Genomic DNA, 25,498 nt, shown 5'->3' on the forward strand with positions numbered 1-25,498 from the left:
ACAGTAGTCTACATGTCTTACTTATTTCTTCTGGTCAGATGCCAGAAGTTGAACTCGCTGTCCAACTCAGGATCATTACTCATACACAGTGACATCTGAACTCTCTGTCACTCTGTCGCTCTCTCTCTCCTCCTGCAGACCAGACAGCTGGGCTCAGCCAGCCCTCCACCATGATGGGGCATGGAAGGGGGTTGGTCCAGCACAGGACATGGTGTCAAGTAAGAGACAGTGACACAGTTTCACAGTCACAGAGCTACTTTTACCAGCATCAGAGACACACGACTGCCGAGGAGTCACTGCCTGATCCTCCGCTTAACTTCTGTTTGCCTGCGTGTGTGACAGGGAATTCACACTAGTTCCCTTTTTCGTTTGATATTTTTTTGTTCTGAAGGCTTTTGGGGAAAAGGACCAGCATTCATCATGCAGTCCTGTGCCAGGTGTAGGTTTGTGGTCTACCCAGCTGAGAAGATCAACTGCATTGACCAGGTAACAGCCAAAGATCCTGAGAGGAACGAGTGTCTGGGGATGTGTGAGCGAAGAGTTTAGTCTGAAATGTATTTTCTGAAACACTAGTAAAACTAACTAACTAAGTAAAAGTAACAGGAAAGTCAGCTCTAGCATAAAATGGTACAAACAGTTTTTAATATATTTAATCAACTTCTTACGACACACATTTGTTAAAGTGTAAAACTAAGGTATGTGGAGGACAATAATAAATATAATAATAAATTGGCTAATTTATACCAGAAAAATGCAAACAACCTAAAAATACCAACATTTAAGTTACACTTTAAAATATTTAAATTTGTAACACATAAATAAAGTCTTTATGTATTTTTTATCAAAATACATTTATCAATTCTAATCATTTAACTTTTTAACTTTAATTTGAACAAACAATTCATTTCTCTGTTACCAAATGAAGTAATTTTTTAAAAGTTGGTTCAACATTTACATTTACACTTTTTTCAATGAACTTAACCATTTCTTTCAGTCAAATACAAAACACAAAACATGTGTTTAAACTTTATTTGTTATGGATTGGAGCATCTAAAACTGGTTGAGACACTTTATCACTTTAACAGTGACATAAAATCTGCATTTGAGAACAAGTCAGCGAGTCCATTTGGAAGAAGAGCTGTGATCGCTGCTGTTATTTTGGGCCCAGTTAATTTAAAGTCTAAAATTGCCCATCCAAGTTGTAAAGATTTTCTCTTCCTTGCATGATAAATTATAGATTGACCGATTGAAGCAATATTTGAAAAGTTTGAGATCAGAAGTTGAGTTTTTAATTATGTGATTGTCTTTTGTCAGAACTGGCACAAAGCGTGTTTTCACTGCGACGTCTGTAAGATGGTCCTCACCGCCAATAACTTTGTCAGCCACAAGAAGAGGCCATACTGCTCTGTGTAAGAACGCCTGATGGTGTAAAAAATTGTTTGGGCAAATTCCCAAAAAACTGATCAAAAATCTTTATTTTCTCTGGTACATATTCCCATAAACTCAAAATTGTGTATTTTAAACTGAAGACCATTTCCATATCTCTTCACCTGCAGACACAATCCCAGGAATAACACATTCACAAGCGTCTACGAGACCCCGGTCAACATCAACGCAAAGAAGCAGAGCAAGGCGAGCAGTGAGGTAAGATGATGTCACATGTAAAAACACAGCGGCAACAACACGAGGTGAAACCTTTCGGCCTTGCTCCGAGTCAAGGCCGACATTAGTCACTGTTAAAGGCATGAGAGAAATGATCATTCATCATTGGTTGGTCATGACTGCAGGGATTACTGTGGACGCCTCTATTCATAGCAGGCATTGTGTCGGTTTAGGTCATTGTTGTTTTTGAAAAGAAGGCATTGATGGATGCGTTACAGCAGAATTTACATAAACCTACATTTAAGTAAACTAATGTTATACTTTTGCATGGGCACATTGTTTTAAAATCCCCAAAATGTTGCAGGAACCGGACAATTCTGCCTTTTCTATTTGGGTTCTATTAACCTATTCACACTCACACGGTCAGAAAGTTCAAGATCCGACCCTGTGTTCTTGTAAATGCCTCACTGCCTCCTTACGAGGAGGACTGCTGCTCCGAGTCCGAGGTGACGGCAGCCGTGTGGAATGGAGAGCGCGGCTCAGGTTATTTCTGGGCCCGTGACTGAGGCGAGACAACCCCTCTGCTGAGCCCACTTTATGCCTCAGCCGGCTAAAATTATACGTCAGGAAAAACAGACTCACATCCCTTCCTCTCCTTTGCCCGGCCACCTGCTGTCGTCCGTCTCCGTCTGTCTGCGTCCACGAGGTCATGCAATGCTCGTATGCTTATATTGGTAGTAAGCTCATCAGGCTACTGTTGTCAGCCACTGGAGGGAAATAAGACTGAACCTTAGGTGAATTAAATCATGTTAGTTTAAAGGCCATGCTTTTGTTTTTATTACTTTTCAAGCACGTTTCACTGAGTTTTAAATTTTTGGCTCAGGTGGGAAAGTTTTACATAATTCAACATCCTGTTTATCATAATAGAAGCTTGTGTTACATGTTCGATGTTTGCCCTTTAGCATAGATGCTCCAGAGAAAACACTCATCATCTGGATTACACCCCCTGCAATACAACTGATCTAATATTAGTTTTGGAACACATTTTCAGGATCATTAGCATCACTTATTGCTCTATTCTGGATCTTTCCTCTCAGCTTCATCTTGATTAGAGCTCAGTTATTAATAACAGCGCACTAATATTATCTCTTTAAGCATTAGTGGTGCAGGTCTGATTACATAAGAACAGAGTGATTGGAGTCAGGGTCATATCAGTCAAGGCCGGCTGTTTTTGTTACCTGTTTAAATGTTGTGTACCACCAAACTGGTTGCTGCAGAGTATACTGCTGCTGTCGAGCATGTACGTGTGCAAATGTGTTCTGGTCTTGGCTTAATGCTTTTCGTCTGTGTGCACTTGTAGCTGAAGTATCGCGAAGATGGCGAGCGCTTTATGTCCACCTTCCACTGTGACACGAGGTCCGTGGAGCTGGAGAAGGCTCTGCTAGCCAAACAGACGGCCAGCCAGGTGAGCTCCCGGTAGAGCAACTTGCCTTTCACACGTAGTTAAGGAGAGTTCCCGCCCCAAATCTTTACCTTCACTCAGAAAACAAGAATGGTACTCAGTAGAGTGTATACCTCCGCCAAGGCCCAACAGTCCACATTTAAATTCCATTGTTTTTATTTGTACCCGCACCAAATCTTTAAATATTATTCCTCTAAACGTACTTATTTTTCAAGATCCATGAATTAAATACTGGATTTGCCCCCTGATTCGGATCTGTACTAAAATGTTATGGGTTCTTCCCTGACCCATAACACATCCTTCCACCTATTGTCATTGTAATCTGTCCAGTAATTACAGCATAATCCTGCTCATAAACAAACAAGCATATAGACAGGGGTGAAAACATAACCTCCTTGGTGGAGGCAATACAAATTACAAATACATTTTTACTTATCATTAATATACTTATATATATTTGACTTATTATCAGTAATATACAAAGAAAACGTACCTACTCCTAATGCCCAGTATCCCTCTACTTTGCAAATGACAAAGTAAGTGTGTGAAATTATCATAGAAGTTCGCAAAATTATAAAAAGTACAGTGTTTCACCCTCTTCTGTGTGGTATTGGATTAGAATATGATCAGTTGTTAGGTTAGTGCTGACAACTGAAGAAGTACTCAGGGTTAGATGGTTGATGTAACAAGCTACAACATGACCCTGTGAATATCTGATATTGATCCGGTTTGTTTTTTAACATCCCAACAGGCCTTTCAGTCTCAGTCTGAGTTCTCACAGCAGCAGACGTGGTATTCAGGCACGGTGAGCAGCCAGGATATAGTGACGATGTCTCAGGAACAGAAGGCCCTCAGTGATGTGAGTATTCCCTCAACTAGATTCTTGATAATATTCAGTTACTTCCTTTCTTCTCATCATTAAAGAGGCAACTTTACCTCTAACTTATCATTTTATTTGCAAATCTTGGTCAGAGAGCAATATTTTCTGATGAGGCACTGGTTAAACTAACCTCCCAGTGTCGGCCAAATGTCCTGACTAAGTTTGTTGGGTGACAGGTGAAGTTCTCTGAGGAGTACGAAGAGTCGAAAGGAAAAGGCAGCTTCCCTGCCATGATCACACCAGGTTACGTGGCGGCTAAGAATGCCAACACCTTGGCCAGTAGTGTAAGTGTAAAAGAGTTTGTCCATCAGTGGTTGGTGTGACTCTGTGAGGAGTTCGATGAGCCGCATCGAGTGTCCCTTTCTTTTTGTTTCTCTGCAGCTGGAATATAAAAAAGGACACGAGGAGAGAGTTTCAAAGTACACAACATTTGTTGACCCTCCAGAGGTGCTTCTGGCCAAGAAACAGGGGCAAATTGTCAGCGACGTAAGCCTTTCATTCAGCCTGTATTTTAAAGGAGACTTGTGATGCTTTTTCAGTTTCTCTTTCTCGAGTACGTTATATAGGTTTTGTCCTGTATGTAAAAGGTCTGTAAAGTTAAAACTAATTAGTCTCCTTTAAGCCTTTATTTTATTTGACCTTAGATCATTATGAAACACAAGTTTTTTGTCAGTTGCAACAGTCAATCCTGTTTCCCTGAATCGTTGCTTTTCTTCCCACAGTATGCCTACACTGAAGAGTATGAGCAGCAGAGAGGAAAAGGCAGTTTCCCTGCACATCTTACACCAGGATACATGATGTCAAAGAAGGCCACTGAGCAGGCCAGTGATGTAAGTCGCAAAATAAAAATAAAATGCACATATATATGCATGCAAACACTGCTACATAGCTGTGATCATTGGTTTACAGCAGATTTTTTTTACATCCAACCAGATTAAGTATCGTCAGGTGTACGAACAGGAGATGAAGGGAAAAGCCAGCACTGAGGCTGGAATAGCTGAGTCAGTTCACGCCAGGGAAAACGCAGAGAACTTCAGCCAGGTAAGGAAGTGTACCTGTTTTTCACCTCAATCCATGAAGGAAAATAGTTTACAGTGCTTTCCAAATAGCGTTTATTACTTATATGTTGTGGACTACGTGTGAATTGATTCTTTTCCCCGTGCTCTTCTGTTTGCAGATTGCATACACTGAAGAGCACGAGCAGCAGCGAGGCAAAGGGAGCTTCCCTGCGATGATCACTCCTGGTTATTGTCTGGCTAAAAAAGCCCAGGAGAATGCAAGTAATGTGAGTTTCAGCTTCACCGACACACAATAGATCCTTAACAAGAAGTTACTGTTGTCGAGGCTGGCGTGGTGTGAACTCCTGCACATTGGGAGATTAAGTGTAGCCGGGATCAGTTGTGAACTGGTATCATGTCGAGTGTTAGAGCTGCAGCGTGTGGCCTTGTCATCACTGGGCAGAATAAATGAGGGACAACAATGACAAGGCCTCCCCATGTTGTCATGCTTTAAACTCTCCACCCCGACCAAATTAGACTCTGTGTGTGTGTGTGTTGCTAATCTCCTGATCCTGCAGTAACACTATATGTTGTCCTCCTATTGTGTACGCACTAAATCATTGTTTACCCCCGTTGCAGCTGAAGTATAGAAAGGACCACAACAAGTTGAAGGGCACCTCGCACTTCCACAGTCTGACATCCGAGGACAATCTGGCTCTGAAGAGCGCCCGAAAGATCAACAAGCTTGTCAGTGAGGTGAGTTTGTTATAGACCGTCAGACGCTCAAAGCAATAAACACCAGATCCTCACTTTAACGTCCGTCTGGTTCCTAAAACTCTGAGTCCCCCAGGGGGCTGGTTTTATAAATACTGTTAAATCTATGATAAAGTCTACGACAAAGCATTTCCAGACACAAATCCTGCTTCTCAGTGTGTGTGTGTGTGTGTGTGTGTGTGTGTGTGTGTGTGTGTGTGTGTGTGTGTGTGTGTGTGTGTGTGTGTGTGTGTGTGTGTGTGTGTGTGTGTGTGTGTGTGAGTGTGTGTAAGGTGTTAAGTTAAGTTAATTCATGTATATTTGTCTATTGTACAACATTATTTGATGTTGCAAACGGGGCTGCTCTGATGAAGAAAAACTATCAGTATCTTCATCCTCGTCATCACCTTGACATGTGTGTGTGTGTGTGTTCTAATATTGCACATACTGAGTCAGAGTCCTGCAGACATGTAGCCACTCAATCTACATTTTCAGCATCTCTGACATGCCCGTCCGGTGGGGTTACCTCCAAGGTTGTGGGACTTCCATGACATAATTCAAACCCAACATTGCTTTTCTTATTTTTACTTGACAAATTCCCCCCTGCGCGATATTTCCAGTGGCATGCTGGTGTCCTTGTTAAGCTCGGTAAAGCGTAATTAGGATTTCAGCTTTGCTCTGCTGACTCTTGAGTTATGATGGATTCGGTGAAGCTGACTGATTAGTCGCAGGCACTTGTAGAATGTATATTTAGCACATAACATGCAATGGAATGACTGGCAGCTCTGTGTCATGAGGGATTAGCACTGAAAAATGTTACAAAGCTCAAACACCATCCATCTTTTTCTACCTTAAAATAGCAGCTTCCAGTTTAGTGTCGTGGTTCACTGACTTGGAACGAGGAGAATGTTTCCTCTTTCATTCTCACTCCTCACCCCGGACACCTGTGTGGAACTGACTGATAGTCAGTGGGCAGAATCCGGCTCAGGGACTTAAAGAGTGATGCTGAACTGTAGATCAGTTAAAACCACCTTTAAAAACCAGGGTTTATCTCCAGTATTCAGCGAAGAAACTGATTCTAAACAGAGTTTGGTGTATTTGGTACAGCGGCTGTTCCTCTGGTTCAGAAAGCCGGGGATCCTGGGTAAAATGAGTGGGACTACGCAGTCGGAATTCGAAAGGCTTTGTTTTTTTTAAGCCCAACAGAATCAATCACCACGTGTGACTGCAGAGGGCGCTGTTAAACGTAAAAGTTACGTAGTGTTGCTTTAATTTGACGTTTTTTGGAACAGGTGGAGTATAAGAAGGACCTGGAGAACACCAAAGGTCACAGCATCAATTTCTGTGACACGCCACAGTTTCATAATGCTGCTAAAATCGCCAAGTTCACCAGTGATGTAAGTTTTCCTTTCACAATTATGCATCAAGACAACACCACGTCAATGAACATAACTTGTTTGCCACTTTTTCTAGTGGAGAGTTTTGGATGCTCGTTTGCTTTCTTTAATCTTTCTGCGTCTTTGACAGAACAAGTACAAAGAGAAGTACATCAGTGATATGAAGGGACACTACGCAGAGTCCGGCATTGATAAGAAGACCATGCACGCTATGAAAGCCAGGAAATTGGCGAGTGATGTAAGTTTGTCATTAACTTGCCAGAATTTATTTTCTTTAATTCAATCAAATTGAATAAATCGGCTTTGAAATTATTTCAGACAAATGGCTCACATTTTGAATTCTAAATAGTGATTCCTTGCAAAATAACATAGAAATTATATAGAATTACTAATTGATTAAACACTAAAATACACAAAAAAAAGAACTATTGCATTCATTATTTGCATAAATGTTTACTTTACCATTAGGTTGATAAGAATTTATTTATAAAACCAGTGATTTCAAAGATATCATCTTCTTGTATGTTGTAGATTTCTTACAAACAAGGCTGTGAACAGGAGCAGGGTGAATACAACTACCCAGCCACCCTCACACCAGGCTACCAAAGCCAAAGGAAGCTCGACCCACTGAAAGACGTGAGTTCACCTCAACTGTCATTTTTAACAATAGTATTTTTGGTTTATTACAAAAGTTTTTTTTCCTTCGTGGCTGCAGAAGAACTACAGGCAACACATCGACCAGGTCAAGTACAAGTCAGTGACGGACACGCCTGAGATTGTTCTGGCGAGGAAAAACGCTCAGCTCGTCAGCAACGTGAGTGAAACAATAATGAAATGTTTGATTAACACCCCCCTCCTCAGCACTTTTCAGCTGCACACTGTACTTATGAGCCCCGAGCTGACTGTGCCTCATGTCTCCTGTAGCTGAATTACAAAGCAGGCTATGAGAAGACGAAGCACCAGTACACACTGTCCCAGGATCTGCCCCAAATCAAAAACGCCAAAGCCAACGCGGCTCTGTGCAGCGGTGTAAGTTAAAAGACACCTTCTGACACTCGCATGCACAAGCCTGTGTTCACACTAATTCACACACACATGCACACAAACTAATTCACATAATCACAGCAAGTTACTTCTCATAAATCTGACAATCCACATTCATCACTCCAGATTAAATATAAAGAGGAGTGGGAGAAGTCCAAGTCTAAGGCCTGCGACATCGGCAATGACGACCTGAGCGTCAGAGCGGCCAAAGCGTCCCGAGACCTCGCCAGTGATGTAAGCAAACACACGCTCCTCTCCACTACAAGCAGATATAATCTGACGGGGGTTGGGCCCCAAGCTAAGTGGGTTTAATCGGGTGAAATAGCAGGCAAATTAAATTAAGTCGGGCCGGCATGTGTTTCAGATTAAATACAAAGAGAGCTACATGAAGAACAAGGACCAGGCAGTGGGGTTCAACATGAGCGACTCCAAGACTCTGCACTCGCTTCAAGTGGCCAAGATGAGCAGCAACGTGAGTTCATTTCATCGGTGATTACAGGAAGGTGCAGGATAGTCACACTCAACTTGATCTTTTATCATTTATCGCTTCAGATTGAATACAAGAAGGGCTCCAAGGAGAGCCAGGGCCAGTACACGCTTCCCATGGACATGATCAACCTCAGCCACGCCAAGAAGGCTCAGGCCCTCGCCAGCGACCTGGAGTATCGCACCAAGCTCCACGACTACACCGTCATGCCAGACGACATCAAGGTCCAGCAGGCTAAAAAGGCTTATTCCCTGCAGAGCGAGGTAAGAGTCAGGAGCAAGGGATGAACCCCCACGTCTGTTATTTATATCATCGATAGTGAATATTACCAATATTACCCTCTTTTTATCCTTTGCTCTGCAGAACCAGTATCGCTCAGACCTGAACTGGATGAAGGGGGTGGGCTGGGATAGCGAAGGATGTATGAACATAACCCAGGCCAAGAAAGCTGGGGAGCAGCTCAGTGATGTAAGTACAATTATCTCTCGTATGTACTTATTAATGTGATAGACACACTGTTTATCTACCGTCTTTCCTCTTTCAGACTAAATATCGTCAGAAGGCCGACAGCATCAGGTTCACCCATGTGGCGGACGACCTCTCCATCAAACATGCCAAGAAGAGCCAAGAGCTGCAGAGCAACGTAAGGTTTCACTTCAGAGCTGCACATCCAAGTCATGTACTCATGGTGCACGATCACTTTATATATATATCTATATATATCTCTGTCTGATTTCCAGCTGGTGTACAAAGCCAACACGGAGCAGATGATGCACCAGTACACCATGAAGAATGACGAGCCGCTGTTCCTACAAGCAAAGGCGAACGCTGACCTCCTCAGTGGGGTAAGACCGGCAAATACAAGAGCTTCATTATGTATCACAATACAGTTTAAATACATAAATCTCATCGCTTTAGACACTATTTTGGAAACAATTCCTAATTCCATAATTATCAAACTAGACCATCTTCCTGTGTGTAAAACATCTGATGTTCAGTTTTCTACTAAATATCGTGGCTTTACCTTGTGGACTGAAAATGTATATTTATTGGATTCCTCTGTTCATGGCTTTAGTGTTCCCATGAGGCACAAAATAAAAGAAATTAGGACAATTAGATTAGTTCTGAAAATCCACTTTAACTGTTTTGGGGTTTAAGTGGCTTTGGTTCTTTGGATCTGTTTTTGACACAATAAAGCTTATTCATGAGCAAATTGCTTCGCATGTGGCAATTTACTGTACAACTTCACACAACTATGTGTTTAAAAAGTACTTTGCTTTCTCGGAAAGTAGATAAAAAATACTATAAAGACACTACCATAAAAATACCTTTTCATTTATTTTACAAAACAATTTAGTCCCATATATAAACAAAAGCTGTGCTGGTCTTTTTAATTGAGGAATCAAAAAGTACTATCGTATTAAGTTCATAATAAAATGGGTTTCTCATGATTTTTAAGTGTTAAGCTTAAGTCTAGGGAAAATATGAATTTACAAATAATAAATAAATTCTTAATAAAACTCATCATCACATCAACTTAATGTGTAATTATCATTGTTTTCGTACCTTTCTGCTTGTTTACTGTACATGTTCGGTGACTCTGATTGTATTTTTCTAGAAAGTGTACAAGAGCAAATGGGAGAAGCAGAGAGAAAAAGGCTTTGAGCTGCGTCTGGACTCTCTCTCTATTCTCACCGCCAGAGCCAAGAGGGACCTGGCCAGCGACGTGAGTTATTCAAATGAAATGCTCTGTATCTATAAGATTGCCCTGAGGAGAAAATTTATTTTTTACTGATGCAATAAGGTATTTTCTACTTTTAAACTGGAATTTTGCAGTTTAGTACATAACCAAAGAAGAAAAACGTGCTGTTTGGTTGGACCGTTAATATCGTTAATGTCCGTTCGCAGGTCAAATACAGGGAGAAATATGAGAAGAACAAAGGCAAGGTGATCAGTATTAAATCGGTCAGTGACGACTCTCAGATGGCCCATTCTGCTCTGGCCACCAAACTGCAGAGCGGCCGCCACTACAAGAAAAACTACGAGGACACGAAGACCAAATACAAGTGAGTTAGACAACTCTCTGATCTTCATTTCTCACACTTGTCTTCATCTGATCACCAGGTGAATAAAGTTATAGTGTGTAAGATGAATATCTGAGAGTTCGACCAGTGGAATTCTTATTTGATGCAGGTTTAAAGAAAAAGCAGACAAAGGTGTGAAGTCGTTTGTCCTCATCACATTGTCACCAATCCACTTAGTGTGAATGGATTGGTCATTAACAAGATCATTATGACCTCATTTTCTGTCTGTGCTCTGAGTGTCCTCGAACCTCCAGTGGAATAAGTGCCTCAGATAATCATACACATCTTCTTAAATAACAGGCAACTTTATTCTAAAGGTTATATCTGAATTATTAACTGACTTACTAACCTGATTGGAAATGACCCCAGGAATCAATCCGCTCTCATCAGCACAACAGCAGCTAAACTCCTCACTTGATGAATTGAATCTCCTCCTCAGTGTTTCTCTGGACATGCTGAACATCAGCCACGCCAAGAAGGCTCAAGACCTGGCGACCGAGACCAACTACAGGACGTTCCTCCACGACTACACTACGCTGCCCACTGACATGAACGTGGCCTGGGCTAAGAAAGCCTACGGACTGCAGAGCGATGTAAGTCTCATCGTTTGACGTTCGAGCAACAACTTCTTTTATGGCGATTTGTCTCGTGGAAATTGGCGCTTGAGATTGAAAAAGGCTCTCTTGTGAATGCGTGTCTTCAGAAACAGTACAGGTCCGATCTGAACTGGATGAAGGGCGTTGGCTGGGAGGCCTCGCAGTCTCTGGACGTCCAGCAGGCGAAGAAGGCCGGAGCGCTCGTCAGCGAGGTAACCTCCGACCCCGTCACCCAGCATGCATTGGTGAAATCAGCCCGAAAGCGATGGGATGTAATGCACGGTTAAACACCAACCCACAGCTCTATATGATGAAGTGTTACTAACTATGATGGTATGTGGCGACATTAGCGCAGAGAAAGTGATTGTGCAACATGTCGCATATCTAGGTTTACAGCTGAGGTCAGAATGTATTTAAAGAGCTCCGGATCATTCAAGTTCTCTGGAAACTGGGTCAAGTGTGTGGACGACGCCGCAGCTCTAACACGAGGCCGGACTGAATATAGATTCCACTTCGTTCATTTGGATTCAGTTTCCCTTTTTACCACATTTATTCAGTTTCTGGGTCCGTACAGTTTTTTCAGAAAGGCAGATGAGGTAACGCGGGGGGGCCGGGACGCCTCAGTTATTCGGGCCATCCAGACCATCAGAGGGGAAAGCTGCGAGTGTCCAGTTTCCTTTAAAGCTTGTTGGTCTGCAGATATTCCCACTGCCCAATGTCCACACAGGAAACCAGCAGCTGTGTTACAGAAACCTCCCGCCCCCCCCCGTAAAAACACTTCTAATTCTAATCAGTTCCTATTTAACTCATTTAAAAGGAGAAAACATTGTATTTTTGACACCTGATAACTGATGATATATGTCTAATAATAATTTAGCCTGAATGAATATAATGAAATGCCGTCGTGTTCTCTGACCTGTTCCCACTTACGTTTGAAATGTATATATTTGTTTTAAAATCCGACACCACTCTTTTCCTAACATCTATGTTTAAATGCCCGCAAACGATATATAAAGATTTATACGTGACCTATCTAGTGAGGACTTTGTAACACCAGGCTCTATTCATAACCCTCTCATAAGCAGCCACTTATTTTAAGGGGTCGTTCCGCTCAGCGCCCCCCAACATTAGACCCTGAAATGACAGAGGGAACACGAATAGAATCAGAGCCTCAAGTTCATCCTTCAGTCCCTACGTGTCTATGCATGTACGTCTCTATAATTAAAGTACAAACTGACCTGCTATCTTTTGATTTGTTTCAATTTGATGCATATTTTTTATAATTTGTGATACCACCAGTTTTTCATGGCTCTATCTCACCATGAGTCTCTTGATTCCTCTGATCCCTTTTTTGTTTTTGTCCTGTAGAAAAAGTACCGCCAGGACGCGAGCGCTGTGAAGTTCACCAGCGTCGAAAACACCCCAGAGATGGTCCAAGCCAAACTCAGCAACAAACTGGCCATTGATGTAAGCTCAAGTTTCATCTGTGCTCTCAGTCATTTATATCTTATGCAGGGCGGCACGGGGGTGCAGCGGGCAGCACTGTCGCCTCACAGAAAGAAGGTTCCAGGTCTGAGTCTCGGCTCTTCCTGGGTCAAGTTTGCCATGTTACTCAGGCAGATTGGGGTCAGGGTCATTGGAAACTCCAAATTGATCATAAGTGTTAATGGTTGTTCGTCTGGAGCCCATCTCCACACAGAAAGACCCCAGTCAAACCAGGGATTTGAACTGTGAGCTGGCCATCATAAACAATAGATTATAATCTGTTACAACACCTGCTTTCTCCTTTTACAGAGGTTGTACAGGGAGAAGGGGGAAAACCTGAAGCACAACTACACCCTCAGTGGAGAGCTGCCTGAGATGGTGCAGGCCAAACTCAACGCCATGAACATCAGTGAGGTAAAAGACAACACTTTTTTTTTTAAACTCACACTTACACAAGGTGTGTTACTATGTGGAACTGACTCTATTGATGTGTGTGTGTGTTTTCAGAGCCGCTACAAGGAGTCGTGGACTAAGATACGCGACGGTGGCTACAAGCTGCGTCTGGATGCCATCCCTTTCCAATCTGCCAGAATATCTGGGGATATCCTCAGCGATGTGAGAACTCAATAGATAAACATCATTTTCACCACGGCTTGAAAAGCAAACTTCTCTTTCTGTCATTTCTAATCGTTTATTTACCTACATCACCTTTTAGCTTAGGTTATACAGATCTTAGTGATGTGGAGTTTATAGATAGTTAAAGAACTTACACCCCAGTAAGCAAAAATACCAATGTAGGCCACATCTCAGAAAGTTTAACACAGATGTTAGACATTTTTTAAACGTCTCACTTTACTAAGTTTGTGTCTTTGTTGTGTCATTTCAGCAAAAGTACAGAGGGGAATTTGAGAGGACTAAAGGGAAGATGATCGGGCTGAAGGGGCTGCAGGACGATATGAACATCGCTCACTCGGTCCAGGCCACCAAGCTGCAGAGTGATGTGAGTTCTTGCTCTAACTTAGCTGACAAATATATTGAGAAAGAGCAGCGCACCTAACAAATAACTGTATTTTATCCGATCGTCTCTCCCAGATTAAATACAGGCAGGATTCAGCGAAGGAGCTCTCAAAGTTTCATCTGCCCTTGGACATGATGGAGGTGGCCCACGCCAAAAAGGCTCAGTCGCTGGTCAGCGATCAGGACTACAGACTCACCCTGCATCAGTACACATCACTGCCTGATGACATGAAGGTGCTGGCGGCCAAAAAAGCGTACGCGCTGCAGAGCGAGGTGAGAGGGACAGAACGGGACATTATACTAAAATGTTTAACAAATTAGTCTAAAATAGTCTCAAGGTCTGCTTAGTTTCATAGGTTTTAATTGTATTGTTGAATTTTACATTTGAATAGTTTTTCCTATTGTTAAAAAGTGTGTATTTGTGATGTACGTGTCTGTCACAGAAAGTGTACCGCTCCGACCTGAACTACCTGCGCGGTGCAGCCTGGATCGCCACAGGGGCCCTGCAGATCGAAGGCTCCAAGAGGGCCACAGACCTCATCAGTGATGTGAGACGTCCTCTGTGCTTTGTTTGATTTGTGCACTTTAGCAATGTTAGTGCACATACGGCACTATGAGCTGCATGCATGGTCCCAATCTCCAGGACATTCTGTAATGTAAAGTCTAAATCTAGATCTACTAAAACAAAACAGGGACTGACTCGGTTGTTTTTTTCTGCCACAGAAAAAGTACCGTCAGCAGCCGTACAGCTTCAAGCACACGTCTGTCACAGACTCTCCAGATATCGTCCACGCCAAACTCAGCGGACAGGTCACAAATGAAGTGAGAAGCTTATCAGTTTTACTTCTTGTCTCGTAAACTTCTCCTATTTTGTTGTTTTGGATGGCATATTCCGTTTGTATACAGCCTCTGATAATGATATTAAAGAAATGGGTTTTACTTCTCCCTCCCAGCGCTTGTACAAAGAGAAAAGTGTGAACGACCAACACAACTACACTATAACGTCTCAGGGACCAGAGATCACACAGGCCAAGATCAACGCAGCCAACTTCAGCGAGGTACCGTTACTTCCTTTGACTCCCAAACACCCAACGACTTCCCTCCGAGGTTAATGACGATTTGCTCTTTGTCTCTCTGCTGCAGGTCAAGTACAGAGAGTCCTGGCACACGCTGAGGGCTCAGGGCTACAAACTCACCATGCAGGACATCCCCTTCCAGGCTGCCAAGAGCTCCACAGGCATCGCCAGTGATGTGAGAGACAAACTATGTTGCTGCACACCGAAATATTCATTGAAAATCTAACTAAAGAGCATGCAAAGAATATAATACCACAGCAAATGACAATGTTTAAAACTGAATTTAATCGACACCCTCCTGAGTTTAAAACATGTGCATCGTGTACTGGATTCTAACAGAAAGTGTAGATGTTGCTTTGTGTTGGTCTAAAACTGAAGCTGCATCCTCCGCCTCTCCGCAGTACAAGTACAAACACAACCACGTGCTGGACAAAGGCAAACACATCGGCATCAAAAGCGTCCTGGAAGACCCACTTCTCCTTCACTGCCTGCAGGCCGGCCGTCTGGCCAGCGACCAGGAGTACCGCAGGGACGCGCTGACCACCAGCGGTCAGTACCACCTCAACCCCGACATGATTCACCTGGTGACGGCTAAGAACGCCCAGTCCTTGGCCAGCGAGCAGGACTACAGGACGAGGCTGCACAAGTACACGGTGCTCCCTGATGACATGAAGGTCAAATGGGCCAAGAAGGCGTACGACCTGCAGAGCGAGGTGAGCGGACGAGATGCAGAGAGAGAAGATGAGAGACGATGCCAATAAGACAAACTGCTGACAAATGCTTTTTTGACTTGTGTCTAGAATCTCTACAAGTCGGACCTCAATTTCATGAAAGGAGTGGCCTGGGACGGAGTGGGTGCACCTCAGATGGAGTCGGCCAAGAAAGCTGGAGATCTTATAAGTGATGTGAGTATGAGGGAAATGGTCTCAGTTCAAATACATGTTTATTATGACATCTAGGACTGTAGCAGGATTCTGAAAATAAACGTTAAACAATAATAAAATTCTAAACAAAATAAATTGTGTAAACATTATATAGTGACTTGTATATGTCTGTATATATAGTTAAGCTTGAATTAAGTGACAAAAAAATATTACCAGAGAGCAAAAATATCGCAACATTTTATTCACGTTTCATTTTTTTCAGTGTTAAAGTAATACTTGTCTTCTACTTGGTGAATGTTACTCTTTTACATGAAGGTCTAAATCGAAAAGTCTTCGATGACACAAGTCTCAGCTGTTTCTATTTCCTGCTGTGAAAGTTTATGTCGTCTTCCTTCGTGCAGAAGAAGTATCGTCAGCTGCCGGACAGTCTGAAGTTCACCTCAGTGGCCGACTCTCCTGATATGGTCCATGCCAAGACGAGCTATCAACAGTGCAGTCAGGTACAGCACTAGCATCCGTAACAAATACATGAACGCCACTTGTGACTGTTATTAAATCTGTAAATCAAGCACGTGTGGATGTTGTTGACGTCCTGCTCGTGTCTTCTCTCGACTGCAGAGGCTGTACAAAGCAGGGAAGGATGATGACATGCACAAATACACCTTACACTCAGACGATCCAGACTTTGTGAGAGCCAAGATTAACGCCCGGCAGATTAGTGATGTAAGCCGCTCCTGAGATGCTTCTCACAATCCTAAATACAGGCAAAAATTAACTCGACATGAAAAGATACCAATGTCTCATTTCTTTTCCCATGAAGAAAGTGTACAAGGCGTCTGGGGAGCAGGTGAAGACGTTGGGCTACGACTTGAGGCTGGACGCCATTCCTTTCCAAACTGCCAAGGCCTCCAGAGAAATCGCCAGTGACGTGAGTTCAGTTTGTCTGAGTCGCAAATTAAGATTCCTCAGCTGTATATGCACATTTTAATTGTCTTATGCGGGCTCCTTGCACTTTCTGTGTAATTTATCGACAGAAAGTCATTCCTGAGATTTATATTTACAAAATCCATTTATTTTTTTTATCCCTTTCTCCGTCCAACAGTTCCGTTACAAGGAGTCCCATCAGAAAGAGAAGGGCCAGCAGGTGGGGCTGCGCTGCGTGGAGGACGACCCCAAGATGGTGCATTCTCTGGCAGCCAGCAAACTCCAGAGCAACCTGGAGTACAAACGCCAGTCCAAGGAGGACCGCGGCCAGTACAAGATGCACGCTGACCAGCCCGAGTTCCTGCAGGCCAAGAAGAGCCAGGCTCAGGCCAGCGACCTCACCTACCGCCACAAGCTCCACGACTACACCTGTGACGCCGAGCAGCTCAACATCAAGCACGCCAAGCAGGCCTACAAGCTGCAGAGCGATGTAAGTCCTGGTGGAAGCGTGGACTGAAAATGGACATGGACTCTACATACATGTTTATGCATGCATTTTTTTATATCAAATCCTTTTTTTTAAAGCTAGAAAGTTATAAAATAAAACCTCACAGCTCATTTTTCTCCAGGTCTCCCAAACAGTTTAATTCATCCTTTAGAGAAGATGACTTTGAGTTGATATATGGCGAGAGGGTGACAGCACTGCATCCAAGTACATGTATTTGTCCTTCACCAGATTCGAGCCATGTGAGGTTGAACTCTAATTGTTGCTCCGTCTTGTTGTAGGTGAATTACAAATCAGACCTGAACTGGATCAGAGGAGTGGGCTGGACCCCTCCCGGCTCCCACAAGGCCGAGCTCGCCCGCCGGGCTGCAGAGCTGGGATTTGCCGAGGGGGTCACCACTGAGGAGGCCATCGCAAAGTACCAGCACATGATGATGGTGAGAGAACATGGAAGATGGATTCTAGACATTTACTGTGGATTTGTGTATATGCGACATAGTGTGCATGCAGACAGGAGTGTTCCAGGAGAAAGGGGGGACCTTATATTGGGCCGTGTTAGGTTGTTTACCAACCATGCTGTCATTGCGGCCTCCTGTACAGAGGCGATTTAATGAATCTCACAAAATTGTCGTTGTTGTGGACTAATGTAAATCCCCCTCTCAGCTCAGGGGCCCCTGGCGTTTGCTTACCTTGCTACCTCAGTTGCACTGTGCAAGTTTTAAAAATGAGATATCATTCTTTCAGGTGCATCACCAGCAGCAGATGGAGGAACAGCAGCAGCAGGAGCAGCAGGCTTCAGAGCAGGTGGAGACGAGCGAGAAGATCCAACAGGGCGTCAACATGGACGCCATGGAGGTGCTTCACGTCAAGAGGAAGAAGACCATTCAGACGGTGCAGAAAAAGTCCTCCACCACCACGACCTCGTTCAAGTCCATGGAGAAGAAGTCCAGCGCCACCTCGTCAACCTCGTCGGCCGCTCTCCAGAACACAGTGAGGACGTCTCTGTCGCCCAGTAAAGCTGCTGCGATAGAAGACGCGTAGATCTGTCGCGTTTTGATATATACGTTAGAGTTCGTTAAAGACGACCACTCTCAGGAGGTGAGGTGAACTTTTACTGAGTGGCTCTCTTGTTGGGTGGTGTTTTGGTGAAATGACTTTTTGTAGTCTAGTTACATGAGATGCCAAACCAATGTCAAACACTGTAGGTGCAACAATTATCTGTGAAATATGGTTGAGATGATGAAGAAGGGGATTAAGCATGTTGAATCAGGACAGGCCTCGTCATGTATGTTATGAAAAGGACGGATAAAGTATGGAGTGAATTCAGACTAGGAAAAAACACCTTTATTTTTCATTTAGGCAGCAGGTGACATGTGATCATGAAAGTGCCTCCACAGGCAGTTTACAGGTGAAGAATACAGATTGTTGTAAAGCAGAGGTGATACTGTGTTCAATGTTGGATGGAAAGTTTTCAGTTGCTTTGATTGAGAAAGTTTCGAAGAGGAAAAGGAGCCGGACCGGAGATTGCTGTAAGATGTTTTACATCACTAGGAAAAAACGAATGCTGTAAGTTCAAATAGACAAGGCACAGACGCAGCCTTGTTGCAGCCACGCAGTTTTCTCACAAGGTTTGATCATCTGGTGTACGTAGAGAGAGAGAAGTGCAGTCCTACTGAAATGATGTGTGATCTCCATTTTGTCTGGCAGGTTCAGCTTTGTGAGTTTATAACGGTGCCTCTTTTGACTCAAAGCTGGACTCAGAGTAAATGCTTGGTTTTATCGCTGATACAATAAATTGTTTTTTCTGTGTTTTTTTTCATGCCAAACTAACCTTTCGTCTAATTTTCTTCCTAAACTACGACTGATTTGTCCGGTTTCTCAGCTCAGTCAATCTTGCTTTTGATCCAGTCGACGAACTTGTTCACGTTGGTGTAGACACCAGGCTTGTTCTTCACACCGCAGCCGTCACCCCAGCTCACCACACCAGTGACGTAGTGTGTGTAATTCTGCTTACACGCCATCGGGCCACCTGAGTCACCCTGTAGAGTTACAGAGAGTTAGGATTATAATATTTTCTGTAGAAAACATATGACATCCAGCGTCAGATGCCAAAAATCGAACCTAAAAACATGTATATACATAATATTGTTTGAATTTCATATTTATATATATATATATGTATTTAATTCTCATGCCGCACCACTATGAAGATACTCACCTGACAGGAGTCTACGACTCCATCCGGATTCCCTGCACACATCATGCTGTCGTCCAGTAAATCTCCATGGACTTCAGGTTTGGTGCATTTCTTGTCAGATATCAGCAAAACACGACCATGCCTCAGCTTTGGGCTGATCGGCCCTGAAAGGTGGAGAGAAAAGCTGAATTTTTATGGAGAAATAAATTGGCTGAGGAATGAGGAACAATTTTAACTGGTTAGAAACTGTTGCAGTATTCAATCAATACAAGTGTCAAGGTTTTCCTGAAGAGGAAATGCATTAAAGGCTCTGTGTGTAGGACTTAGTGGAGCAACAATGTGTTTTAAAAATAAAACGTAGTATTGTGGATGTCGCCAAAACCTTGGAAGCCCTATAGAGCCAGTATTTGGTTTGTCTGACTCCGGGAGGGAAGAGATCCCACTCCCAATGCAGATATAAAGGATTCATTCTGAGGGAACAATCTAACAATGTTTCAGGTGATTAAATACTAATTAAAACATAATTCTTAATATAATATTCAATTTCTACCAATATATCCCCATAAATCCTCGAGGAATATTTAATTACCGGATGCGGTTTCTCCCCATCCCGAGATCATACACTCGTGTCCAGTCGGGAACCTCTGATCTGGTAAACACGCGGTCCTCACAAACCGTGTTTCCTTCGCACAGTAGGGACTGTCCATGACTTTGAGTTGAAGCAGAGCTGCACAGGACATGAGCACAAACGGTAAAGTGACATTAATCATTTGATTTAAAAACTCATCGAAATGGCTTTTCCATAAAACATAATTTTCCAATCCTTAAATCGTCATTATTATTTAAAGAAATATCATATTGTGACATTCTGGGTGAAATAAAATCAATAGAACTAATGAATGACTCAAAGGTTTGGATTTAAGTAATGAAATTAAACTACTAGAGATGAATCATGACATCACTAATGGAATATGGTTTATGATCTATCTAGATTAAGAATTGACTCTATATTTGAATGATGTGACAAACCAATGTCATTATATATTGCATCAGGCTCAAGTCTGTAGTCTTCATGTTTAATAGTTTGTATGACCGGGATGACCTGCTCCGTCTCCTCAGCTCTGTCTTTGTTCACTCCTCCCATCATCACCTGGTATTCAACGTCTTCACTGGAAAAAAACTAAATTAAAGACAAAATGTAAAAAAAACAAGACAAAATGAATGAATTTCAAATGGCATACAAACCAAATCCAGAACTTACATACAGTGGGCGGCGGTGAGGACCCAGCAGGACCCGATCAGGGTCCCACCACACACATATGTAAAAGGGCGGGTTGAATTCAGGGCTCTCTGCTGCACAGACACCATCCAGGGGATGTATCCGGGTTTAACCTCGATTTTCTTAAAAATCTTGGTGATTACTCCAGGTATTCCACACTGGGAGAACTGGGCGGAGGCGTTTTGTTCAATTGTTGGTGGAGTGACTGTACCTGCAGGAACCACAGAGGAGTGAAGACAACAGGGACACACACATGTAGAGCCTGTGTGTGAATGAGTGTGTGTGTGTGTGAGAGAGAGAGACAGAGCGATCACCTTCAGGGCAAGTCTTGACATTGCAGTATTCCCACTGCAGTGTACCATTCTTTTTAATAAAACACCAAGGCTGTCCATCTCCGTCCGGGTTCCTGAAACGTAGTGGAAACAAAAAAGCTACGATAGAAGTTTTGTTTATGAATAATCATCTTAAAGGAACACTATGTAACCTTTACTGAGCAACAGCGCCCTCTGCAGCAACACATAATGATGTGACTGTCTGGCTGCTGCATTCCTCTCACTGAACTAAAACACACCCGAACGGTGGATATTACCCAGGATCCCCAGCTTCCTGTACAGGACCAGATGTAAAATCCATCAAACTCTGTTCAGAATTCTTCATATTTCAAAAGTTTCCTTTTTTTTAATGACTTTTCTTAAGTCTTTTAACCATCATTTGTCCCTTTTCAAAATGTTACATGGAGCAAGAAAAGATGTTTGGGATGAGGAGAGGGAATGAAAGAGGATCTTATTTCCAAGTCAGCAAATCATCAAAGTAATTTTGAAGCTGCTGTTTTAAGGTAAAGAAGTTGCATAGTGTTGCTTCAATATAGTAAATAATAACTTTTTGAGAGGTTAAAGGTTTAAAAGATCTCAATCTAAATTAAACACAAAACTAAATTGTAGGTAAATGATGTGTGCGGTGACCTGCAATGGTTGTTGCGTTCCAGGTCTTCGAACTCTGGGAACGTGCTTAAAGGACGCCCGATGTTCAGCAGGATGAAATTGGAAAACCAGTCCAGACACTCCACCCCGTCCTCCGTGGTACTGACGACTCCATTGTACGTCTCTCCATTCCCAGAGTAACAGTCAGTGGGAGCTGTGGAAAAAGATCAGACAGTGCCGTTTAAAACAAAGTTCATACAAAGCAAAAGAGATGGAAAAAGTCAAATAAGTTCAAAGGATAAGTCTGTATAGAAATGTAAAAGAAAAGAAAGAAAATATAAACTGTGGACGACAAAGTTGTCTTGAGGATTTTTGTGTTCTCAAAAAGCGTCTTCTCTTTAAAGTAAATACCTGCACACAAGAACTTAAACATAGTCCATCCTTTAAAAAGTCTTTTACCAGTTCCGCAGAACCTCCCCGTGAATCCTTCAGGACAAGTGCAGTGGTAGCGTCGTTCCCCTTGGTTGCAGACGCCTCCGTTCTGGCAGGGGTTGGGCTCACAGGGAGATGCTGGCACTGACGCAGACAAGACAAATAATAGTTACAGGAGCAGGGGCGTAGCAAAGAGGTTCAGGGGCAATCATTTATTTGTGTTTGCCTTCTGTCACAGTCATCACTGTTGAGGAATGGTTGACCATCCTCACACATTACTTTATATGCCACTATATATTATGTATATCGTGTATATTACATTATATCTGTACACCATTAAAGGGCCCATATTTTACACCTTTCAGGGATTTAATTTGAGGTATTGATACCCCTAAGATGATATATCAGTGGTTTAAAGTCGGAAAAAAAAACTGCTGCAATGTGTATTTCCATGTCCTCTCTTGGAAAATCCAAGAGAGGACTCTTGGATTTTCCTGAGTGCTTCCTGAGTTCTCCTTTCACCAGCTTCCAGAAAATGTCCATAACAATCACTTCATGTCGCCGGAATAATGTGATAGTAGTGTGTTCTTGACTCTTAAGTAAAAAAATACATTCAAAGATTTGGATATTGGTTCTTGCCCTGTATTTATATTATTGGCTGGATGACGAGTTATGCCAGTTTAGGTCTAACTATTCCAAGGATGTACTATAAGTCCATTATTTGAGGATACTCTGAGTTTACTGACGGCATTTGTCAAAAATGAGTTTGAAATATTTTGAATGTAGCAAATGGGGTTAGAATACTCACATGTGTTGCAGTTGGGGCCTTGGTATGGGGGTCTGCAGCTGCACTCGAAAAAAGGGGCTTTATTGAGGTTGATGACGCAGTCACCATGACCACAGGTCACATTGGCACAGATGTTTCTCACTGAAGAGAAAAAGAATTCAGAGGAATCAGTAAGCCACTAATTCATTCATACATGTGTGAGCATTGTACCTAAACTTAAACTGAAACTGAACACTACCACACACACACACACAACTTCATGAAGACAAGCTGGGAAATTCCTACCTCTCTGACACTTCGTGCCGATGTAAGGCTCAGTACAGTGGCATTGATACTCTGTATCTGATGCATTTTGGCACGAGCCGCCATTGAAGCACGGGTTTGGATCACAAACATCTGGAAAGAACAAGAAAACGTCACGTTGCAGATGCAAAGCATCAAATGTCGAATAGTGAGACGGAAACACGGCCCCCTGGGGGGGCCACTTACTGGACTCATCCAGGAGCTTGTACAACCAGTCGTTATCATCGAGAGCAACATCTGGCGAGTCTGTGACTTCGTCTTCATAATATACGTCTGCAAAGAACAGAGAGTCAGGGTACAAGCATGTAGTGTAGGATGGTGTGATTCAGGATAGAAGAAGAGAAAACATAGAAAGTTTGAAGAATGAGTAAATTTAAATATTTCACATCTCAAGATTTGAAGAAAGTTAGCCACTGAAAATCTGTGAAAATTATCAGCAACAGCAGTTATCAGCTGAGTTTCAATCATCAACTGTTACTAATTTGAGTGTAGATCAGCTGTAGAAAGACGTCTTACATGATGGGTCCATCTGAAATGACAAGATCACATTCAAGTCTTGTTACCAAAAATCTGACTTATTATTCACAGCCAACAATCTTGGTTGATTTATTCACAGAGACATTGAGAAACTTACGTTCAGGTCATCTCCGTGGACTGGGAGAACACCGAGGATCAAGAGAAAGACCCCTGCAGCCAGCATCTTGCAGAATACACTGTTACTTTCTCCAGGCTTTGACTTTAATCCTCCTTTATATCCTCTCATCGCCCACACTTGTCAATCTTTAGCCAGCTGCATTGATTTCCTCAAAGGAGTTTGTGTGTTTTGGCGCTTGCTTACTTATTCTGCACCATGGACTTAAATACAAACTCAGACTTTCAACTCTTTAAAAGCAAATGTTGAATCTTCTACATTGATTTCTATTTGTTTTTTGTTTATTGTGTGGATCAGGCCATTAAACACTGACTGGACTCTCCCTCGCTCAACTTGACTATATCCTTCATCCTGATACATTAAAGGATCATGCAAGAGACCCTGTTAACAGGATTTTTCCATCAATTAGATTATATTTGTATTTTATGTAAAGTTTACACTGTACAAAATACCACACTTGCTGAAGGAAGCTGCGTTTTACTCCCAGTGGGCTCATGTTAATAGCACAACACAAACAGAGTCACTCTTAAATATGGAACAAGCCTTCAATCTGTATGTGTAGAGCAGTGATCACCAACCTCTTCGAGCCCAAGAACACTTTTTAATTCCCAACGTAAGCCGAGATCTACCACCCTGATATCTTCCAAGAAACCCACTAAGGAGGGTCATATTTATTAGTTTTTGCAATTTCTGTTAAAGGCTGAATGTACGAGCATTATACACAAAGAAAGGCAGTTGTGCAACTTTATCTATTCAATGCACAATATTCACATTAATGTCCATTTATATTTACAGCATCTGTTCAGTGCACCATATTTATTTTCAGTTCCACAATATGTTCTGCAGAGGAGCTGCTGCAGCACAATGTTGTTACACAGGCTTTGCCTTGAATATGGCCATAAATGTGACTATTTCCTTGTATGGAAGTAGTCCCTTGTACTCAAATAAATACAAGTACTATACAGTATGAAGCCGTGCGTCTTCCGCTCCTGCAAATATTTCCCAATAAAAAAAACACTTTTTAAACAAAAGAGTGGATTCCGTCACCAGAAACGCTGGAGTGCTTTTATTTTGAAACGCATACACTGTATGTGTTTTCAAAATTCAGCCATCAACGCAATTTACTTCTGTTAAAACCATGTTAAATGGTTTTAACATTTTAAAACGCGTGTTTGTCTCATAATTTCAACAGGTAAACATTAAAACTCAGGTGAAAGGTCATTGTCTCTGTTTATTCTTCTGTGAAACACAACGTTTATCTGTCTATGACACAAACCTATTTACAACACTTCCCGAACCCGTTTCAAAGTAAAAGCACTCCAGCGTTTCACTTTCTGAGTCCATTCATTTGATCTCACGGGGCTTTGATTGTTATCGACCGGACGATGCACGTCTTCATACCGTAGTGTCCTGGTGTTTAGTTTAGTATATACAACGACTTGTTTCGAATGCAATGCAGTAGATAAACCAGCAGCTCCGCCGCCAGTAGCGGACACTCTGCCGTTGCCAGTGAGTCCAGAGAGTTCGGGGAGCGACAGTGAAGACTGTCGAGATTGACCGATAGATCGCGATTTTAGGAAAAGTGAAAGAAATCTGATTGATAAAGGGTTTTTCTTTGGAAACATTTAATAACCGGATATCATTTTATTACCATAAGCATTTTAATAGTATTCAAACAATATCTTTCAACTCTAAATAAATGTTGGAGTGCCTCGGCTGAACAAGACCAGGTCA

At 42.4% G+C, this 25,498-nt stretch overlaps 2 protein-coding genes across 5 annotated transcripts; one reads left to right on the forward strand and one right to left on the reverse strand.

Moving 5' to 3' along the window:
• The first annotated feature begins 202 nt into the window (after window positions 1-202).
• On the forward strand, window positions 203-18,505 carry nrap (nebulin-related anchoring protein). Of its 4 annotated transcripts, none has more exons than XM_034570011.1 (43): window positions 203-486; window positions 1,315-1,409; window positions 1,557-1,644; window positions 2,963-3,067; window positions 3,816-3,923; window positions 4,121-4,228; window positions 4,326-4,430; window positions 4,667-4,774; window positions 4,878-4,985; window positions 5,122-5,229; window positions 5,582-5,698; window positions 6,988-7,092; window positions 7,223-7,330; window positions 7,624-7,728; window positions 7,808-7,906; window positions 8,017-8,121; window positions 8,263-8,370; window positions 8,501-8,608; window positions 8,689-8,886; window positions 8,987-9,091; window positions 9,168-9,266; window positions 9,364-9,468; window positions 10,242-10,349; window positions 10,532-10,689; window positions 11,147-11,300; window positions 11,411-11,515; window positions 12,672-12,770; window positions 13,098-13,202; window positions 13,296-13,403; window positions 13,675-13,788; window positions 13,881-14,078; window positions 14,249-14,353; window positions 14,529-14,627; window positions 14,759-14,863; window positions 14,949-15,056; window positions 15,283-15,594; window positions 15,682-15,786; window positions 16,167-16,265; window positions 16,384-16,488; window positions 16,586-16,693; window positions 16,868-17,179; window positions 17,476-17,634; window positions 17,939-18,505. In XM_034570011.1, exons 1-43 carry the CDS (start codon window positions 421-423, stop codon window positions 18,233-18,235), a joined length of 5,424 nt encoding a protein of 1,807 aa, XP_034425902.1. In that variant the 5' UTR covers window positions 203-420; the 3' UTR covers window positions 18,236-18,505. The 4 variants fall into 4 exon arrangements, with proteins under 4 accessions (XP_034425902.1, XP_034425903.1, XP_034425901.1 ...); XM_034570012.1 differs by having other exon boundaries at window positions 17,476-17,631; XM_034570010.1 differs by having other exon boundaries at window positions 204-486; window positions 17,476-17,631; window positions 17,924-18,505.
• On the reverse strand, window positions 18,338-23,812 carry LOC117753411 (hyaluronan-binding protein 2-like). The gene is made up of 13 exons (XM_034571488.1): window positions 23,747-23,812; window positions 23,629-23,641; window positions 23,299-23,385; window positions 23,095-23,205; window positions 22,831-22,950; window positions 22,050-22,166; window positions 21,633-21,804; window positions 20,985-21,076; window positions 20,653-20,881; window positions 20,421-20,560; window positions 19,981-20,118; window positions 19,413-19,555; window positions 18,338-19,233 (listed from the first exon to the last, which is right to left on the reverse strand). The coding sequence occupies exons 1-13, from the start codon at window positions 23,810-23,812 to the stop codon at window positions 19,078-19,080; spliced, it is 1,584 nt and encodes a 527-aa protein (XP_034427379.1). The 3' UTR covers window positions 18,338-19,077.
• Between the last annotated feature and the right edge of the window lie 1,686 nt (window positions 23,813-25,498).

Source organism: Hippoglossus hippoglossus, chromosome 19 (assembly GCF_009819705.1).
Source record: "Hippoglossus hippoglossus isolate fHipHip1 chromosome 19, fHipHip1.pri, whole genome shotgun sequence".
NCBI lineage: Eukaryota > Metazoa > Chordata > Actinopteri > Pleuronectiformes > Pleuronectidae > Hippoglossus > Hippoglossus hippoglossus.